Source organism: Myotis myotis, unplaced genomic scaffold (assembly GCF_014108235.1).
Source record: "Myotis myotis isolate mMyoMyo1 unplaced genomic scaffold, mMyoMyo1.p scaffold_m19_p_16, whole genome shotgun sequence".
NCBI lineage: Eukaryota > Metazoa > Chordata > Mammalia > Chiroptera > Vespertilionidae > Myotis > Myotis myotis.
Genome location: NW_023416320.1, coordinates 43,633,354 through 43,647,113, shown reverse-complemented (window position 1 = coordinate 43,647,113; position 13,760 = coordinate 43,633,354). Strand labels below are relative to the sequence as shown.

At 34.7% G+C, this 13,760-nt stretch overlaps 1 protein-coding gene across 2 annotated transcripts in view; it reads left to right on the top strand.

Annotated features, from left to right (window-relative positions):
* TMEM65 (transmembrane protein 65) overlaps nucleotides 1-13,760 on the top strand; it is a 39,057-nt gene that overhangs the window by 16,469 nt on the left and 8,828 nt on the right. For both annotated transcript variants that reach the window (XM_036338640.1, XM_036338641.1), the window contains 2 exons: nucleotides 7,755-7,799; nucleotides 8,752-8,819. In XM_036338640.1, the coding sequence (XP_036194533.1) occupies nucleotides 7,755-7,799; nucleotides 8,752-8,819 (113 nt within the window). The remainder of the gene's footprint in view (nucleotides 1-7,754; nucleotides 7,800-8,751; nucleotides 8,820-13,760) is intronic.

Below are 13,760 nucleotides of genomic sequence, written 5' to 3'. Positions count from 1 at the left end.
CACATAACGAGCAACAAAGATGAATGAGTAGGGAAAAAGGGCCACACAGGGAAACCTTCAGAATATTGTAAAGAGAAACTGTATTTAAGTAACTAAACTTCACAAAAATGTATTTTAAAAATAAAATAATTGGAAAGGCTTATATAATTGCATTTTAAGGCCATTCATGAACATTTTTTTTTTAAGATTCAGTCTCCATACAGCTTGATATCTAATTTATATTGCATTCTGTAGTGGTGGTGGTACTGGGAGAATTGTATTGTGTGTGTGTGTGTGTGTGTGTGTGTGTGTGTGAGAGAGAGAGAGAGAGAGAGAGAGAGAGAGAGAGAGAGAGAGAGGAACAGAGAGGAACAGAGAGGGATAGGTGTATATATAGAGAGAGATGGGGGAGGGAGGCAGGTATACAAATAAATATCTCTCTGTTCCTATTTTATTTTTTACTACTATTTAATATAGATACATTGCCTAAGAAGTATACTAGTACACAGTATATAAAAAGGAATCAGAAATATTTTGTGGACCAATTGAAATTTTAAAAGGATAAAGGGTAAATACAACTTAGTTTTCTTAGGCTTTATAGGGGCGTGGGCAAATGTAGGCTTACAGTTGTTTGTATGGGAAAATACATGTAGGCTAAATCAATGATTTAATACAATAAACTGTTTCACATACTCACAGTGTTTCACATATTCATATACAATTGATCGTTGGTTCTTGTATATTTTTATTGAGAGTTTACTTTTAAAAGGAAAATAGAAGAAGAGAATGAAAATATAGGTTTTGGACCTGGCTGTGTGTCTTTGAGTAAGTCACTTAACATCTCTGGGCTTAAGTGGCTGCATCTTCAAAGTGGAGAATTAAGTCAGTATTTCTCAGTGGGCATACTGCTGGCAATTGGGCTGGATAATTCTTCATTATAAAGGACTTTCTTGTGCATTATAGGATGTTTAGAATTCCTAATGCCAGTAGCATTTCGCAGTCATTATCACATCCAAAATATCCCTGCATTTCTGAGCATCTTGTAGGGTGATGACGAACCACCCCAAGTTGAGAACCACTGGCAGGTGGGTTCTAAGAATCCTTTTACTACTCACATTCTATAAAAGATTTTTATTTGGGGAATGATTTAAAGAGGAAAAGGTAATGTATTGACTGAAAAATCTCTGCTCATTCCTAGTATAAAACAATTATTTATTTATTTATTTATTTATTTATTTATTTATTTTTGTTAATCCTCCCCCAAGGATATTTTTCCATTAATTTTTAGGGAGAGTAGAAGAGAGAGGGAAAGACAGAGGGAAACATTGGTGTGAGAGAAACACATTGGGTGGTTGCCTTTTGCACTAGCCCACACCAGGGCCCGGGCCAGGGAGGAGCCTGCAACCAAGGTACATGCCCTTGACCAGAATCGAACCCAGGATTCTTTGGTCCACAGGCCAACGCTCTATCCACTGAACCAAACCGGCTGCAGTGGTCAGCAACTCATTAGTCAACAGAGCCAAATATCAACAGTACAACGAGTGAAATTTCTTTTGAGAGCCAAATGTTTTAAACTTAAACTATATAGGTAGGTACATTGTTATTAACTTAATTAGGGTACTCCTAAGGCTTGGTACACTCAAGGGGCCAAAGAGCCGCATGTGGCTCGCGAGCTGCAGTTTGCTGACCACAGGTAGGGCAAAGCAATTTTATTTTTAAATGAATATCTTCTGGGACTCTATGTAACTATACCCACAGATATATCTACCATTTATAATATTCCAAGACAAATTACTAATTTGTCCTAACTCACTTTAAGTTTTACATCTATAATATAATACAACATCCATAATTAAGTGATTTTCTAAACTTATTATAGTGCTATCTCTATACCTAATACGTTATAAGATCTGTTTTTTAAAAGTTGTACTGTTTTAATATCTTAGTCTTTTTTAAAGGGAATATCATTGTACATAACAATCATTCTTTTTGTCTTCCTTTGGCATGAAGGAAGGGAAGGAATATAGCCTCTGTGTATTAAGTAGTGTATATAATTATCCCAAGTACACAAGTTAGACACGTAAAAGCAACCACTAATCAAAAGTATGTTTGATTATCTTTAAAAACTTTATGAAATGACAGCTATAACAGAAATAAATTGTTATACCCCTAGTATTTACTATTTCTTAAGCCAGAGGTAAACAATTACAGGTGAGTGTATTAATGAGGTTAGTAAAGATGATGATTCATTGGGCATTATCACCTCATCATTACTACTGGGCAACTCCTGTTCTCTCAACTGTTACACCCAGGGCCTGCCTCAGCCCAGGAACTGGTTAGTTGCCCTTAAGTAAACTGGATTGCAGTCTAGGTTGCAATGAAGACCCAGGTCGCATGATATGTACCCCAGACGGTTAATGAAATGACAGTATTATGTGATCTACATAGAAAATTCTTTACTCCATAATGTGCATGAAACTTTTAAATGCTAAATAAAGTTAAAAAATCACACTCAAATTCTTTTTTGAGGGATGGGGGGAGGGGGGGTCCTAGCTAAAGCATATATATTTTTAAAAATAATTTTAAAATCCTTTTATAATTATAGTCTTAATTTTAAAAGACAAAACCACCGTAACCGGTTTGGCTCAGTGGATAGAGCGTCGGCCTGCGGACTGAAAGGTCCCAGGTTCGATTCCGGTCAAGGGCATGTACCTGGGTTGTGGGCACATATCCAGTAGGGGGTGTGCAGGAGGCAGCTGATCGATGTTTCTAACTATCTCTCTCCCTTCCTCTCTGTAAAAAATTAATAAAATATATTTTTTAAAAAATAAAATAAATAAAAATAAAAGACAAAACCTGTTGATTGAAATTTACTAAGTTAAAAAGTTAAGTTCCTTGCTGTTTCTAAAGAGCATTTTCAGTTTTGAATGCCAGTTTTTCTATTTCTGAGCCATATTAACTTATTTTAAAATACTGCTGTGTAGCTTCATAAACCTCCTTTGGGTGCATGTCTTCTTTTTGGCATTTAATATGATTTGCTTAAATTGTTTTGCATACAGCATGGTTTGTACTTCAAGTTTGTATTTTTTAATGTTACATATTTATTATAAATTTTACTTTATCCATTGAAACTTTTGGTTCTATTAAAAGTCTAAGCAGTTATTTATAATGTTCAGAAATTTAGCCCCCAAATTGTTTCTTAAACATGGTAGCTTCATCTCTGTCTTTTTTATAAATTTCTCATTAGGCCAAATAGTGGTTTGTGTGACCAAGTCTACGCATGTACTTTATTGGGAAAATGGTAGGGTGGGGCTTGGAGCAGATATTATTAGGTGGTCAAAAGGTCAGAAAGTAGATAATTGCCACTTAAAAAGTATTTGTTTTTTTGTAATTAAAGACTAGTGTGTGCATTAAACTGTTCCTTTTATATCATTCAGGATGAAGTTGCTTTGGTATTTACCACGTCTATTATAAATGATTTTGAATTTTTCCCTTGATTTGTGATCTTATATTAATGTTCACTAACTTTTTCTTCTGTCACCTCCCTTTTGATTTTAAGCCTTTTCAATTACTTTTAAAATTTCAGAAAATGTATTTTTCAGTTCTCAAACTTTAATTGGGTTCTGTTTTTTATAATTTCTATTCGAGCATATTTTCATTTATGACTTCAGTATAATTTTGAGTGTAATTTCGTCTGCTACTTCTGATACTTGAATTACTTTCGATTGGTCTCCATCTATTGTTTTTCCTGAGACTGAGTCATGTTTTCCTGTTTCTTCATGAAGTAATTTTGAATTGTACCCTAGTCATTGCTGTGATTATTATGTTACAGAGACTCTGGATTCTGTTTTATTCTTTAAAATATAGATTTTTAACATTTGTTGTAGCAGGCCATTAATGGTTAGGCTTAAACTACAAACTCTTGGGCTGCAGCTTAAATCTTTAGTTATTTTACCCTTAGCTAGGGTTTGGGGGGTTTTCCCTGCCACATGTGTGTGGCTCATGGATCAGCCATATGTTTGAACTGAATGTACTGGTATATAGAAGTTAGGACTCCTCCGTTCTGACTCTGTTTTTTCCAGGATTCCCCTCTTACTTTCTGGTGGCTTTTGTTACTTTGTACCCTGTTCACTGCTTCTTCAGACCAGAAAGTCTGAACATATTAGCATTTGAGTTGTCCTACAGGTTGTGGATTGAGGTGTGCCCTTAGGCCCAAAGCTGCAACAAACAGGCAACTCATTTAATACCATTCCTCCAGAATTCCAAGTGTTGATTCCTTTCCAGAATCAACCTATTTTTGGTCATTTTTTAAATGCTTTTGGTTGGTTATTTGTTTATATTGTATTTTAGTCTATACTTTAGAGTTGTTCTAGGCAGAAGGATTGGTTTGATAGAAGGTTATTCAGCCAGTGTTAGAAATAGGACCAGAATTTTTTAGGTAAAAATAGTTGGAAAATATGGTGTGTGGTGAAGTACAATCTTAATGTCATATTATTTTAAAATATTCAGGAAAAGAATAGAGAAATTATGATGTATATAATACACACACCGTAATGGAAAGAATTGGTTTTTCTGACCTCAAAGTCTGCTGCTGGCTTTAGATTAGAATACATTTCCAGTGTAAGTGTCGATAGTTTACCGATGTCAGAAGGAAATTCCTAAGGTTAAGATACCTATGTAGGGAAATAAAGCTTCTAGCGTTTATTGTGACTATTTTCAGGGAGGTTGTATTAGCAGCCATTGCATTTTAAAACCGGTATATTTTGATGGCACCTTGGGTTCATTTTCAAGATTGAGTTCCATTGTTACATCTAATGTTTTTTACTGCTGATATATATTTTGTTTTGATTCAGTTAATATAATAAAGAAGATAACGCACAGTGTCAAAGTCCTCAAAATGATCAAATTATAATTAAACTTTTTTGATGGCTACTTCCCGTAAAGTTTATATTTTGCATAAAATTTCCACTTTCTAGCAAATGTTCCTTTCATGTTTCCTCTTATTATTCCTTTGGTTCTTTGTGAAGCAGGAGGCAGAATCTGTAATTTGATTTTACATTCAACTCTGTGCCAGTGGTTTTCCTTTCTGCTCTGTCTCCTTTACTTTATATTTCTTTAAAAAGATTATTTTTTATTACCTTTAATTTTTTAATCCTTCTGTGTAGTAAGAAAGACTAGGATACTATATACATTATTTGCTTTTTTTCTTTCTACTGCTGTGCATTATACATTCACCTGGTCCTAAACCTTAGGAGTTGTAAAATATTTTAAATATTTTGGTCAGTATGTAGGGAATTTGAAGAAGTAAAAGCAAGGACACTATATACTCTTAGCTACTGGGAAGGTCCTGCTTGATGAATTTTTAGATGTTTCAAGATGTTCTAGTTCACTGACAAGGACCTCGCACAGTGTCAGACCTGGAGTGATGGGTAGAGTAATGCAGCCAGCAAATAGTTCTATTTACTTCACCAGAAAACTCTGTGGACTACAGTGGTTGTCTACTTTCCTTTTTAAAAATTGGAAAACTATTTGCATACCTTAAAGGTAAATTTTGAGATAATAGCTCAAGTCAAAGTATAGAGAAAATATTTTAATTAAATGTAAAACTCTACAAAGATTAGTATATCTTTATTTCTTAACCCTTCTAAAAGAGGGCAAGAACCTTAAAGTTGAATTCTTAGAACTTTATGAATAATACAATAATTGATTAAACTCTAGGTTTTAGTGTATTTCTTATTATAAAGCCAGATGGTATTATAATTTTTAAATAAAATAGCATTCACAGATATGAACCATACATTTTTATATAGCTTATATATATTTAATTAGTTCTCACATTGTCATAGATTATAAATAAATATTTTAGAAAATGTATATCCAGTTTGTAATGTGTTTCATTGGAAAATCTGGTTCTATTAAATCGTAGAGCAGCCCTGAGCGGTTTGGCTCAGTGGATAGAGCATCGGCCTGCGGACTGAAGGGTCCCAGGTTCGATTCCGGTCAAGGGCATGTACCTTGGTTGCAGGTACATCCCCAGTAGGAGGTGTGCAGGAGGCAGCTGATCGATGTTTCTCTCTCATCGATGTTTCTGACTTTCTGTCCCTCTACCTTCCTCTCTGTAAAAAAAAAAAAAAAAAAAAATCAATAAAAATATATTTTTTAAAAAAATTGTAGAGCAGAGTAATCCATGGTGTGGGTTCTTCTCTATAGGTTATCAGTTAATGCTGTGGGATTGGATGAGGACGAAGAAGGTAGACTTCTCTGCCATTTTACCATAGCCTATTCTTGTGCTTATATAAATGGTGAGGTGGTTATTATTATTATTATTTAAAATCTATATTTTTACTGATTTCAGAGAGGAAGGGAGAGGGAGAGAGAAATAGAAACATCAATGATGAGAGAGAATCATTGATCGACTAACTCCTGCATGTCCCCCACTGGGGATCGAGTCTGACTGGGAATTGAACTATGGACCTCCTGGTTCATAGGTCGACACTCAACCACTGAGCAGCACCAGCTGGGCGTAAGATGGTTATTATTATAAGATTTGATAGCTTGCTTTTTTTTGTAATTATTGTTAATTTTTAGATTTAATGATGTCACTTGAAGATATTTACTTTGACATATACTTGGGAAAACCTTGTGTGTTTATTATGACATATATTATAAATAGTATATTGTTACTTGTTGAATAACACCCTCCTTTTTTTATTGAGTAGGATATTCTATATTACCTGGTAGTATAGGTTTCAAAACTCAAAATATTTAGTGTATCATCCAGGGAGATTAATTAAAGAACAGGACACAATCATTGTTGTAATATATTGCTTTAAAATATTATTTTACTACTTTTAAAGGATATTTAGGCCTATTTGAACATTCTTTTTCTTTAATATTTTTATTTTTATTGATTTCAGGGAGGAAGGGAAAGGATAGAGAGACAGAAACATCAATGATGAGAGAGTCATTGATCAGCTGCCTCTTGCACGCCCCCTAATGGGGATGGAGCCTGAAACCCAGGCATGTGCCCTTGACCAGAATCGAACCCCGGGGCCCTTCAGTCCACAGGCCATGCTCTATCTACTGAGCCAAACCCACTAGGGCTGAACATTCTTTTTTCCAGTATCAGTGCTCATTTGCATGTAAATTTCTTAAATTACCTAGGATTACCATCTTTAAGAAGGGTAACTATATTTTTGAAATTTAAAAAAAAATGTTTTTATTGATTTTTAGAGAAAGGGAGAGGGAGAGAGAGAGGGAAACATTGATGTGAGAGAGAGACATCAATCTGCTGTCTCTCACACACACCCCTACTGGGGACCCTATCTGGACTGAGCCCGCAACCTGGGCATGTGCTCTGACCAGAACTGAACCTTTTGGTGCACAGGACAACGCTCAACCAACTGAGCCACAGGGGCCAGGGCTATTTTTGAAATTTTGAAAACTGCAATTAATGTAAACAGGCGTGTCACATAGATGCAAGGACTTAAAAAACAAAATGCAAAACAAAAAGCAAATGATTTATTCAGGGTTAGAGACTCCATGACAGGCTTGTAACTAATGCTCAGTTTTGTTTTCCAGCCTTGTATTTAGTCCATACCAAGTAGCATCTTCCGTATGGCTAATTTAGGCCATTAACCGAAAGATGATTTATGAATAAACTCTGATATTTTCCTAGCTTTGTAAATCTGCTGGTGTTTTCTTCATTGTAATAAAAAAAAGAGACCTTGCCATCGTAACTAATTCTTGGCCCACACCCTTTTCTTCCCCTTTAGAAAAATTGGAAGCTGCGCCACCCACCCCAGAACAGCTGAGATACGGTAAAGCCTCTATAATTGTTAAATATTGTGCATCTGTATCTTGGACTTGAAATAACTATATCATTTATTGATAGTACAAGAGTCACTACATTAAATCTTTCTAGACAGAGTGAGTTATCCTATTTATTATGCCAAAGCAAAAAATGTATAAACTCGGTTTAAGACATATCTATTATTGCTTAAATATGTTACCATCTAGAAATAGAAAAATGAGGCTAAATATATAAAAAACATATAGGTATTAGTTCTTCCTCGCTACACCTCTATTATCTCAGGTTATTCAGATCGTGTACTAGATAGATGAGGTAAGTGTGCCTTTGGTGGGAGGAGGCCAAGTTACATTTTGATTTAAATAGAATGGGTTTTTTTTTTATAGTTTGTGAAAGCATTCAGGGATACTGAAGTATTGTGAAGGGGAAAAAGATTTCTGAATGTAAATGTCTAATATAGATGAAATAATCACGTTTTCCTAACATTTGTTTAAAACAATTATTTAAAAGTGACCAAACAGCTTCCCTAAAATCTGATTCAGGGAATGTTTTTATTATTTCTAATGTGGAGATCAATTTTATGATATCAGTCTTTAGGTATAAGAGAGAAACAGATTGATGTCAATATCAATTAAACAGGAAAAAACATGGTATTCATAATACGTATTTACTTATTTGTTCTGCTGTTAACTATATATAGTTTGTATGTGCTGCCAGTAAGAAAACACAAAAGCCTAACACTATTGTTTTTACTTGTTATGGATTTTTTATTTGTTTTTTGCTCAGTATAGCTTCTACTAAGTGGCTAAACTTACGGTAGGAGTAGAAGAGTCTTCTGGCTCTGGGGAATGGCAAGCAAATTCCAAAGCTTATTGAGGAGACTTTAATCATATGGTCTATTTTTGTCATTTTAAAATTATAGAAATCTTAAATTATATTTTTCTGTTTTTGATGTTTTTCAGTATTCATCCACAATGCGATACCTTTCGTAGGATTTGGCTTTTTGGATAATGCAATTATGATTGTTGCAGTAAGTTCTTTCTCTTATCCCTTCTATTTTGAGCTAATAAAGAAATTTATGTGGTCTAAATTTTTCTAATAATTTTCATATTGTAGCTGTAAAGTTTTAATTAACATAATGAGTGAAGCTTTTTTTTTTACTATGTTTTATGTTAATTAGGCTCTAGCTCAATTTTAAAGCATCATGTATGTTCATCATTATGACTTTTGGTAAAGCATTGACAATAACAAACACATATTGATTGAGTATGTTATTCTGTTCTGGTTTCAACATTCATATTAAAGAAAAATGTATGTAAAATTTTCTTATGTTCTTTAATTGTATCAGTAGTTCACATCACATGTATGTTATTTGATTAGTTCCTTGTTTAATTTTCCCATGCAAAAATGTTGTAGTTTGTTTGTTTGTTTGTTTGTTTATGGTTATTCCTCACTGGAGGATATTTTTTCCATCGATATTTTTTTTAGAGAGAGTGGAAGGGGGAGGAGAGGAGACAGAGAAAGAAATATCAGTGTGAGAGAGCCACATCAGTTGGTTGCCTCCAGCAGGCACCCCACCCGGGGCAGGGAACCTGAAACTCAGGTACCTGCCCTTGATCAGAATCTAGCCCCCAAGACCCTTTGGTTCAAGGGCCAACACTCTAACCATTGAGCATACCGGCCATGACCAAAAAATGTTTTAAAGCAGTGGTTCTCAACCTTCCTAATGCCGTGACCCTTTAATACAGTTCCTCATGTGGTGGTGACCCCCAACCATAAAATTATTTTCGTTGCTACTTCATAACTGTAATTTTGCTACTGTTATGAATCGTAATGTAAATATCTGATATGCAGGATGTATTTTCATTGTTACAAATTGAACATAATTAAAGCATAGTGATTAATCACAAAAACAATATGTAATTATATGTGTGTTTTCTGATGGTCTTAGGCGACCCCTGTGAAAGGGTCGTTCGACCCCCAAAGGGGTAACGACCCACAGGTTGAGAACCGCTGTTTTAAAGGATGTTTTGATATAATCTATCTATCCATTTAACTGGAAGATGTTATAAATTTCAATTCAGAGCACTGTGGATATATACCCCTTCTGTCTTTGTTCCATTGTAGTGGGTAAAAAAGAATTTTCCTTTGCCGTGGTCATTTTAATGTAAGGGTGTTCTTTAAAAGTTAGTCTCAGGAATGGTCGATTTACCTTTTTGCTGTTATGTGACACCTTTTGTTAATGGATACCAGTATTGGGTTCAGATTCTAAAGTCAGAAATAACACCATGATTAAAATGCAACTATTTTGAAACTACCCAAGTGCTCTATTCACTTCTCTTCACTGACTTTAACTTTAATTAAAATCTATAAATTCTAGCTTTATGTAGGAGACTTTAAAAAAAAGTAACGATTTTTGGATTATTGAATGTGAGGAAAATACATATGAGAGATTCAAGGTTTGTTTTTGCTTTTTTTGGTGTTTTGGCAGTCACATGTCCTACTCCATGTAGACATAAACAGAATATTTGGTTTCAAAATCGGGATAAAAGGATAATTTACATTGCGTAGATTACAAAATTTGCTTAGAAAATATCTAAAATTGGTTCATTCAAGAATGCTTTTTGTTTTGTTTTTCTTTTGCTACATAGTCTCATTTTATGTCCAGATTCATGGAAATGAGATATCCAAAAAGCCTAGCCATCCCCCTGGGTGGGGAACTAACAGGGTTCACACAGCAAAAGGCATCCTGTTTCATAAATAGTCACAGAAGATACTCTAACGTGCACACAACTTGAAGGTGATAACACCCGTTGGATAATTCCTTCGCAGAGTATTCTGGCAAAAGCTTCTAAAATATGATTTCAAAATGCTAGTTTTTGTGTTGTTTTTTTTTTTTACTGATTTCAACATTTTCCTAATATGTACATAAGAATCAAATTGGCCAATTTATATATCTATGAATGTGAGATAGCCATTTAGAGCTACACTGTCTTTTCTGAAATTACTAAAATCTGAGTTGGTTAGATTATTTAAATAGTTAATGTAAGTCAAATATAATTGTAATAAAAACCTCGTTATGATGAATTTATAAGCTACTAGAGGCCCAGTGCATGAAATTCATGCATGGGTAGGGTCCCTAGGCCTGGCCAGCGATCAGGGCCCATCAGGGCCTTCTGGCCGCTGGCCTGGGCCTCCCTTCGCTCCGCACCACCCCCTGGTGGTCAGTGCATGTCATAGTGAGTTATTGAACTCCTGGTCTCCCAGTTGAACTCAGGAAGGGACAATTTGCATATTAGGCTTTTATATATATAGATATATAGATAGTTAAGACTCAATGTGTTCCTTGAATAGATTGTCTGAATTAAAGTTTCTCTGTGGCAAATATTTCTTTCAATTTTACATGACTCAATCTTGTAGATTCTTTTTATTAACAGCTACTTGCCCCCCTACTGACATCTTAATAATAATTTTTTCACCTCAGTAGGGCAGACCTTAGATACACAAATGCTGAAAGACTAATCTCGCTACAGGGACATGTTGAGATGACATACTTTGCATAAAGGGGCTAAGGGAGATCAGAATAGGAAAATTGAGTAGCTTTTTAGACCCTGAATAAGACCTTCACCAAAGATCTTATTATTTCTTTGATATAAATATTTAAAGTAACATATATCTGTGTTTAAATAGAGCTACCAACAAAACAAAACACCCACATTCTAGAGTCAAATTACTGTACTAATATTCACGATTCAGTGTGACTCAGGCCTGCATCTCATTAGTAGTATAAGTGAGAGTGACTTATTTTTGCAGGCCCCAGATGGCTCAGTAATTTAGTATTATTTGTTTTTCTAGTTTACATTGAAATCCACTTTCAGGGACTTAATCACCAGGTTATCACTTGTATAATACTAAAATAAATATTTAAATCACTGACTTCAATACCTGATTGAGAGTAAGAGGTGTGGCAAAAAATAGTTTCCTGTGATAATTGCAAACTAATTCAGGGACAGTGAAGTTTTCCAAAGAGGCTTTGTAGTACACTGCTGAGAGTAATATACATAAATAATATAACTCCAGGATCTATGCAAAGGGAAACAGTGATCATTATTATCATAAAATATTTTTAATGTTTCTTGATTGTTGAGAGTAACTACAGATGTCGCCCCTCTTTTCCCTCACTGTCCCCCTCCACCCAGCTCCCACCTACCTCCATAAAAATTTTTTTTTACTTTTTTAAAAACACACTGATTGCCTCCTAACGTTGTGGATAGCTCTGTCTGTTTTACGATATTAAGTTATGATATTTGATTCTGCTTTTCTATCATGCCATAGACATTTGATATTTTCTTCTTCCGGTTAGGTGTACTCTCTGGGCTGCTGCTGCCCTAGTTGTACTAATAAAAACACATTTGTATATAACTTCTTGTAATAGATTTGACCTTTTATTGTTGACTGCTAATCCTACTACGCTTTTGGTTTTATAGCTCTTTATTCTATTTTTATGTTATTGGGATTGCTTTTGTAACCTAGTGGTTTTGGGGATTATTTTTCTGGCAATTTAACTAGTATAACATTTGTTAGAATTCTAGAGTAGATTAATTATATTCAGGTGATGAACCACGTATAACCTGCAAGACAACTAGTGTTAAATCTGTTTATGATTTCCAACTCTCACCTGCTAACAGGAAATTTGATGTTAACTCTGGGAAAAAAGTAGAGGCACGGATAGTCTGTTGCCTTCAAACTGACTGACTTTATATGAGGCTTTTTATGCTGTTAGAAGGACCTTCAGGTTCCTTAAATTTAATCAAACGATTACACACTTAAATCCTTGTTAAATACATGTACCGCATTGCAAACAGATTCTTCTTGGGCCATTCCTAGTGACTCACTGCTGTTAACGATGCTGTATTTATTTTCCATGCTCCGTAACTGTCAGGTGCGTCTCTTCTATATCAAAGCCCCAGTGTTGTTGTTGCTGTTTGTATCCATATATAAAGAGACACATCTTTTTTCTTTATGCCCGTTCTTTTTTTTCCTTCTTCGGGAATCTCTTTCTTTGGGTACCTTTACAACCTTGTAATTGTAAGTGCCTGGGAGACTTTTGTGCATCAGGCTGTCCGGGCCATCGTCTCTAAGAATTGATTTTAAAGAGGTGGGACCAAAAGGCCACGGGGAAAGAAAATTGAGGAAAACTCAACGCAGCTTCTCTTCAGTTTTAGAAATAATTGATTAATGCAGTATTTCTACATACCACACAGAGCATTCTCCTTTCTCCACAAACACCATGGAGATTTTTTAAATGTTCAAGCATTCTTAGTATTCAAGAGGGCTTTTGAAAAGTATGTCCATTTATGGCAGCATTGCCCAAGGACTGGAACTGAGCTAGCATGACAGGTTCTAGGATTTCTAATTTAGTCTATGTAATAACCCATTAGAATAGTTTCATCTTCGTCACTTCAGTTCCTTCTCTTTAAAGTAGAAATAAAAATATGAGCTCCTTTTTTCTTCAGAGGAGTGAGATGTGGAAAGTCTTAAACTCCCTCAATAAATAAATGCGGTGGAAATACAATAGAGCCTCATTTTTGCTTTAGCTCTATTGCATCAAATGTTGTTGTACTTATAAATGAATCAGATAGTCCCAGTACTTAATGGCTAAACAGCTAAGTGTTATAAGGGTAATTTTTGAGGTTTATGATATTTTGGGTTCCTAGATACTGGTTTAGTCTGGCTTTTCAATCTTTTATAGGATAAATAACAATAGTATAGATAGATGTAGCATTCAGAATTTAAAATTTAGGTGAGTTTGTCGACTTTGTGCTCAAAGAGCTTTAAACACCTTTCTCTGTGATAAAATATAAATCTTAGATTCTTAATGATGAATTGTATTGTATCTGTGTTGGTATTTTTTTTCTGAAAGCCTAATTTTAATGAAGAAATATTGATATTATTTTTGCATATTGCATAT